Source organism: Gorilla gorilla, chromosome 20, assembly GCF_029281585.2.
Source record: "Gorilla gorilla gorilla isolate KB3781 chromosome 20, NHGRI_mGorGor1-v2.1_pri, whole genome shotgun sequence".
NCBI classification, from domain to species: Eukaryota; Metazoa; Chordata; class Mammalia; order Primates; family Hominidae; genus Gorilla; species Gorilla gorilla.
This window is the reverse complement of record NC_073244.2, coordinates 54,930,953-54,938,286: the sequence shown is the minus strand read 5'-3', so window position 1 is coordinate 54,938,286 and position 7,334 is coordinate 54,930,953. Positions and strand designations below refer to the sequence as shown.

The window sequence follows — 7,334 nt, the reverse complement described above, 5'->3', positions numbered from 1 at the left end:
AATTTGGAGTCTGATTTTTCTCATTTGGCCATACTTCCTAGGGAAATTTTAGAACCCCAAAACAGCAGCCTTAAGATTGGGCTGGGAGTGCTCTGGAGGAGGCTAATGCTAGTTACTTCTCCTGCTAGAAAGAAGAGCTAGCATATTAGAGTGAAAGGAAAATCAGACTTTACGTCAAAATATGTAAGTTCTTGCCTTGGCTCTGGCCATAGCTAAATTTAAGAAACTTACTGAAGTTTTCCAGATCTCAGATTCTCTTTCTGGAGAATGTGTGGTTTGGAGAAGATGAATTTTAAAGGCTCTTTCAGCACTAAAATTCCACTTCTAGTGTTGAAACATACACAAATCACAGCAGAAATGTTTATTAGTAACGCCTACTGCATACAAAAATTACAGTAGAAATTGTATTAAAAATGTCAAATACGTTCATAGTATCTCTCTATTCTCCCTCAAATTCCCGTCTACTCCTCAGCTTGTTGAACCTCAACAGTAAGAAGGCTCCCAGTCAAAAAAGATGTCCTCAGACCCAGGCCCAGAAGTGCTTTCTTAGGAAAAGTGAATAAATGATGGCAGCAGCAATGGCAGCAGTAGCGGTAACCCCCAAACAGGAATGGGAAGACAGGTGGCCCCATTTTCAGTCTTTCGAGGTTGAGTGAGCAGCTGATGTGGGCACGCTTCCCTCACAAACATGGGTCCTACTGCTAAGATTCCAGACATCAGCCTGCAGCCAATCGTGGCTGTACAGCCTTTGACCTCCACAGACGACTCAATGCCACCTATAGAACAAGGAAGGATGGGGAGAGACAGAGATGTTTTAGGACATCAGAGGAGAATCCAGTCCCCCCTCATCCCTGGAGAGCTCAGTGTCAGAATCTCTTGGGAGCCACTCAAATGGTTTTCCAGCCTCTGAAACTATCAATGTTCATTTCAGTTTACCTCCAGTGATCTCAAGTTTTCCTTGATAGCATCGAGTTGTACCATTGGGACAGGGAAGAGAAGGAGCACTGAAACAGGTCCCCAGAGCCACACAGGTTGGACAATGGAGGGTTGTTGACACAGTGGAAGCTGGAGGGAAACGAGAGAGACAGTTAAGGGCAGGTCTTGCCTCCAGAGATGTTGCTCCTTACTGCCTTCTCTTCCCCACGATTTTCCTGCAGATGCCACTCTAATCAAGGCCCATTACTTCAGCCTCCCCATCCTTCCCCAGCTGGTGTTCTCTGCTGTGAAATCTCCATCGATCTGACTTCCAAACTCTGCTGAGGTGTGAAGATACAGAGATGAAAAGAACATAGTTCCTGTCACCTGGCATCGCTGCCTAGGAGAAAGACATGTAAGTAATCAATTCAGTAGCTGCTGTGTTCAAGGTATAATGACAAAGGAATGGAGGAATACCCAACTACCTAAAAGAATTTGGTAAATATTTTCAAAGGGCTGATACCTGAGTTGACATGGAGGATGAACAGGGGTTAGCTATGTGAAAATGGGGTGGGGAGGGGTGGTAAAGGAAACAGCAAGGACAAAGGTCAGGTGGTGTGAGCCAGCTTGGTGGATTCAGGGAATTGTGAGAAGTTGCACGACTGATATTCAGCTTGTAGGCCCAGCTGTTTCTTTGATCTGTTTTTTTTGTTTTTGTTTTTGTTTTTTATGGCCAGAATCCATTTTGATTGGCCAGTGCCATCTACATTGTTAAGCATTTTGAGTATTAGCCCCAGTTAGCACACAGTAAATGAGAGAGGGAAGAGAGGGAAATGAAGCTGAAAAGACAGGCAGGGCCAAGTTACTACAGGCCTTGTAAATTGGGGAACTGGGCTGTTCTCGTGCAGCAGTGGGAAACCAATACTTGTTAGACTGATAATACCACCCTGTTCAGAAACCTACACTGATGTCTTATTGCTTTTTTTTTTTTTTTTTTTTGATGGAGTCTTGCTCTCTGTCCCAGGCTGAAGTGCAGTGGTGTGATATTGGCTCACTGCAACCTCTGCCTCCTGGGTTCAAGCAATTCTCCTGCCTCAGCTTCCCGAGTATCTGGGATTACAGGTGTGCGCCACCAGGCTAAGCTAATTTTTGTATTTTTAGTAGAGACAGGTTTTCACCATGTTGGCCAAGCTGGTCCCAAACCCCTGACCTCAGGCGATCCACCTCACCCGGCCTGTCTTACTGCTTAATAAACACAAAACCCAGTTTACACTCCAGGCTTCACTGGTGTCTCGCTGCTCTGAGCAGTGTTTAGATCCCAATGAACAATTCAGAAACATAAAATTACTTGAACTATGAGGTACTTTGGGGTATGGGCCACTTAGGCTAAGCCAAGTCAGAATGCAAAGGGAGGCCATACACAAGCTCTTTATGGAGTTTCTCTTAGTACCTATCTCCCCCACTTCCAGGGTACCTGTGGTCTCACCGAACTCCCAAAACTGAGACAGGCTGTCTTTATCATTACAGAAGGAATCCTCACAGTAGTTACTGTAGGAGGTCACGATCAGGCCGGGAGGTGAAGAGTGCTGGACAATTGTTATGGCCTCCTCCCCTTCCGGGATGCAGCCCTTCGTGGCCAAAATGGCTGTCTCAGTCCCTGTTATGAGACAGGAAGGAGGGGAAATGGATGGTGGCTGTCACGATTGGCCTGGACGAAGGGAACAAGGATTGGCATGGACATAATCAACCTCCCTCCTACCCAGCCCAACTGCCCCATCTCATTTCACCTGCTTTAATTATTAGTATGGTTTCCTGGCAAAGTGCCCCTTTGTCACAAGTCTCCACTTCCTCTGTGGTCCAGTTAAACATATTGGCTGGATCCGCTTCCACAGTCATGGACAGACCCTTTTGACAATACAGCTCTAGGCCCACTGAGGAGAAAACAAGAAAAGGATAAGCACTTCTCCATGGGCCAAGGCGGCTCCTTTTTCATCATCAGTCCACCTTCTGTGACATACGGCTCTCCCCTATGTCCCCCATACGCACAGGTCAGGAGGGAGGTTCCTAGGACCAGGAGGATCAGCAAATGCTGGATACGAGGGGTTCCCATGGCTTCTTCTGGAGAGGTCTGGGAGGAGCTGGTCTGGATCTGTGAATCTGATGGAGAGAAGGCAATTAACTTTTCAGCCAGAGCGCATGAGATCAAATCTAGGTCCTGGCAAGTACTGACTTCAGGGTGGGGTGTTTTAATCTGCATTTTTTTTTTTTTTTTTTTGAGACGGAGTCTTGCACTGTCGCCCAGGCTGGAGTGCAGTGGCGCAATCTCGGCTCACTGCCTCTGCCTACCAGGTTCAAGCAATTCTCCTGCCTCAGCCTCCCGAGTAGCCGGGATTACAGGTGCCCGCCACCACACCCGGTGAATTTTTTGTATTTTTAGTAGAGATGACGTTTCACCATGTTGGTCAGGCTGGTCTCGAACTCGTGATCTCAGGTGATCTGCCCGCCTCGTCCCCCCATAGTGCTGGGATTCCAGGAGTGAGCCCTGACGCCCAGCCTCACAGTGGGGTTTATGGTATATGACCACGACTTCTAAAGTCGTTCTGTCCCTAACCGGCTTATGAGCTGGAGCGAGTTCACAGGTTTATCACGCCCCAGTTTTTCATGGTTTTAATTCTCAGGCCCGGCCACCCAGTGCCCTCCAACTTCAGGATCAGGAGTGTGGCCCTGAAGGCCGCTTCTCCCTCAGTCTCAGGGGTCCCTTACATTCTCTCAGGGACCCAGAATCTCGGCCCCCAGCCCCAGCCCCATCAGAACCCGGGATTCTGAGAGCCCAGCCCCGTCCTATGTAGGGATCGAGGAGTTTGGGTTCCAACCACCTTTTCCTGCGGGACACACCATTCTGGGCCCCTCCCTCTCAGGCCCGGGAGCCCAGGCCCCCAACCCTCGTTCCCCTCAGAGCCAGGATCTGGATCCCCAGCCTTCTCTTTCCTCAGAATCCAGGAATCTTGAGTCCCTAGCCTTCTTTTTCTCTTTAAAGAAGCAAAATTGCTGCCGGCTTCCAGGCAGACGCCTCACAAGAATCTCAGGACGCCAAAGTTGAGGCCCGGAACGCCTTCTCCCCGGGCTTGGCATTCTCTTACGACGCAAGCCCGGGCCAGCCTGGCCACACAGCACTCGAAACCCCATTGGTGGATGCAAAAGCATCGGATAAGTTCATTGGATGAGCCTGGAGGAACGCGGCACCTCATTGGCCACAGAGAAGTCAATTCCTGGCAATCTCGGAGGGTGCGCATGCTCGAAAGGTGAGTGGCGGGCAAACCGGCCGGAAGATCCCACCTGTTTTTGCAGCCAGAGGCACGCAATGGAGGGTAGGCAGTGCGTTGCCAGATGGCCTCGCCTGGCCCATTTCTCTTTTTGCACTCTGTTGTCTCTGCTTCTCCAGCCACACTAGGAGGTCAGACCCTTGGCCCTCACTCACGGAACTTATCTCCCTACCCAAATGGCCTCTCATGTTCCCAGCCTGGCCCCTGCCTCGGCACCCACCTTAGTGGCCCTAGCCTCTGGGAGTCAGCTTGGCCTCTTGAGTCTTCACTTGCAGTGGCCCCTGTGCAGCCCAGGCTTCTTCATCTGGTTGCACTATCGCACCAGCCTCCTCATGGTCTCCTGGAGGGCTGAATCCAGGAATGCCCCCCTCAGCATCACTTTGGGCACCCCGAATGCATGCATGAGCAGTAGCTATGATGGCACAGGCTGCTGTCAGATCGAACCCACGCGTCCGTGTCAGGACCATGAAGAAGACATGTCACTCGGATTTGTTGCTCATGGCTGGCAGCTCACTTTCACATCTATGTAACCTTCCCTTCCCTCCCCTCCCCTCCCTTCCCCTCCCCTTCCCTTCCCTTTTTGACAGACTTTTGCTCTTTTTGCCCAGGCTGGAGTGCAATGGCACAATCTTGGCTCCCTGCAACCTCCTCCTCCCGGGTTCAAGCGATTCTCCTACCACAGCCTCCCAGGTAGCTGGGATTACAGGCATAAGCTACCATGCCTGGCTAATTTTTTGTATTTTTTTTTTTTTGGAGACAGAGCCTCTCTCTATCCCCCAGGCTGGAGTGCAGTGACGTGATCTCAGCTCACTGCAACCTCCCTCTCCCAGGTTCAAGCGATTCTCATGCCTCAGTCTCCCCTGAGCAGCTGGGATTACAGGCACCTGCCACCACACCTGGCTAATTTTTGTATTTTTAGTAGAGACGGGATTTCGCCGTGTTGACCAGGCTGGTCTTGAACTCCTAGCCTCAGGTGATCTGCCCACCTCAGCCTCCCAGAGTACTGGGATTACAGACGTGAGCCACCACCCCTGGCCTATGTAAGCTTTCCAGGTGTGACATGAAGTTGTAGCAGGATGAGCTGCAGACAAAACTCCTCAGATACTGGATTAAAGAAGGAAGAGGTTTATTTGGCTGGGAGCCTCAGCAGACTTGCATCTTAAGAGCCGAGCTCCCTGAAAAATAAATTCTTGGCCTTTTTTTTTTTTTTGGAGTCTCACTCTGTTGCCCAGGCTGGAGTGCAGTGGTGCAGTCTCGGCTCACTGCAAGCTCTGCCTCCCGAGTTCATGCCATTCTCCTGCCTCCGCCTCCCGAGTAGCTGGGACTACAGTCACCCACCACCACACCCGGCTAATTTTTTTGTATTTTTAGTAGAGATGGGGTTTCACTGTGTTAGCCAGGATGGTCTCGATCTCCTGACCTCGTGATCTGCCCGCCTTGGCCTCCCAAAGTGCTGGGATTACAGGCATGAGCCACCATGCCTGGCCAATTCTTGGCCTTTTTAAAGGCTTACAACTTCGAGGGGTCCACATGAAAGGGTCGTGATAAATCGAGCAAGCGTGGGAAACGTGACTGGGGGCTACATGCATCAGGTAACAGAACAGAAAGTTTTGCAATGCTTTTTCATATAATGTCTGGAACTTACAGATAACACAAGTAGTTTAGGTCAGGGGTTGCTGTTATTATTATTACTTTTTTTAACTCCTAGGGCTGGGTGGTGGTGCCAAGGTTGACTGGCTATTTATCTTACTTCTGTTTCTTTCCAACTTTTTGCTTTCTCTCTTTCCTCCTGTCTTGTGAACTAGGCAAGGTCGGGGGAGGAGGGCGGCAGGAGTAGTAGTGGTCTCCTTCCTTAAAGTAAGGCAACGCTTTGTATACTTTCAGAATTGGTACTGATTCTGTAAGTTATAGTATAAATGAGTATTTATTTTTAATAGAGAAAATGCCACAATAAGAAAGGGATTGGTAAAGCTTCAATCCCTTTGTTATCTTTGAACTGTTATCTTTGAATGATCACATGTCAAAGGATCCAGGAAGAATGTGTGCCAGTTTTCAGCCCCCGTCTGTCCCCCAAGGGCTCGTGCTTGGGAAAGCAATCACCTTGTTGAGTCACTCTCCAGGTAACTTGGTCGCAGAATCCCTCCATCTCACACCTAGAAGAGACCTTGGAAGCCTAAGCACCCTCCACCTCTATTCTTCACCCCATTTCTGCTTCAACAGCTCCAGGGACCTCCTCTTGCTCCGTGACATAGTTAGTTTGGATATTTGTCCCCCGCCCAAATCTCATGTTGAAATGTAATTCCCAGTGTTGGAGGTGCGACCTGGTGGAAGGTGTTTGGGTTATGGGGGCAGATCCTTCATGACTTGGTGCTGTCCTTGGAATGGTGAGTGAGTCCTTGCCAGATCTGGTTGTTTAAGTCTGTGGCACCTCCCCTTCTTACTCTCTCTTGCTCCCCTTCTCTGGCCTGCATCCTTTTGCCATAAGTAAAAGCTCTTCAGGCCTCCCCAGGAGATGCTGGCACCACGCTTCCTGTACAGCTGCAGAACCTTGAGCCAATCAAACCTCTTTTCTTATAAATTACTTCTAGTCTGAGGTATTTCTTTATAGCAGTGCAAGAACACCCCAGTACACAGCCCCTTGAGAAAGGTGGCTTTGCCTTTTTGGTGCAAGAGAGATTGACAGATCTTCCTTAGCCTGAGCCAATTTCTGTTCCTCCCCAAGCTTCAGTGTCCTCATCTAGAAAATGAAGAGGTTAGGCTGGGTGCAGTGGCTCAAGCCCATAATCCCAGCACTTTGGGAGGCCAAGGCGGGTGGTTCACCTGAGGTCAGGAGTTTGAGACCAGCCTGACCTTCACCAACATGGTGAAACCCCGTCTCTACTAAAAATACAAAAATTAGCCAGGCCTGGTGGCACGTGCCTGTAATCCCAGCTACTTGGGAGGCTGAGGCAGGAGAATCGCTTGAACCTGGGAGGTGGAGGTTGCAGTGAGCTGAGACTGCACCATTGCACTCCAGCCTGGGCAACAAGAGCAAAACTCGGTCTTGGTCTCAAAAAAAAAAAAAAAAAAAAAAAAAAAAAAAGAAAAAAAAGAAAA

At 49.5% G+C, this 7,334-nt stretch overlaps 1 protein-coding gene across 3 annotated transcripts in view; it reads right to left on the bottom strand.

Annotated features, from left to right (window-relative positions):
- Nucleotides 1-346: 346 nt before the first annotated feature.
- The window catches only part of TEX101 (testis expressed 101), a 33,242-nt gene continuing 26,254 nt past the window's right edge, over nucleotides 347-7,334 (bottom strand). Inside the window, exons 1-6 of one of the 3 annotated variants that reach the window (XM_063701408.1) lie at nucleotides 3,991-4,097; nucleotides 2,962-3,072; nucleotides 2,703-2,846; nucleotides 2,402-2,572; nucleotides 937-1,065; nucleotides 347-776 (exon numbers count right to left, since the gene is read on the bottom strand). In XM_063701408.1, coding sequence (XP_063557478.1) covers nucleotides 547-776; nucleotides 937-1,065; nucleotides 2,402-2,572; nucleotides 2,703-2,846; nucleotides 2,962-3,025 — 738 coding nt within the window. In that variant the 5' untranslated portion in view covers nucleotides 3,026-3,072; nucleotides 3,991-4,097 and the 3' untranslated portion in view covers nucleotides 347-546. Of the gene's footprint in view, nucleotides 777-936; nucleotides 1,066-2,389; nucleotides 2,573-2,702; nucleotides 2,847-2,961; nucleotides 4,098-7,334 lie in introns of those variants that run through there. The other 2 variants (XM_063701407.1, XM_031004376.3) reach the window with 2 other exon arrangements.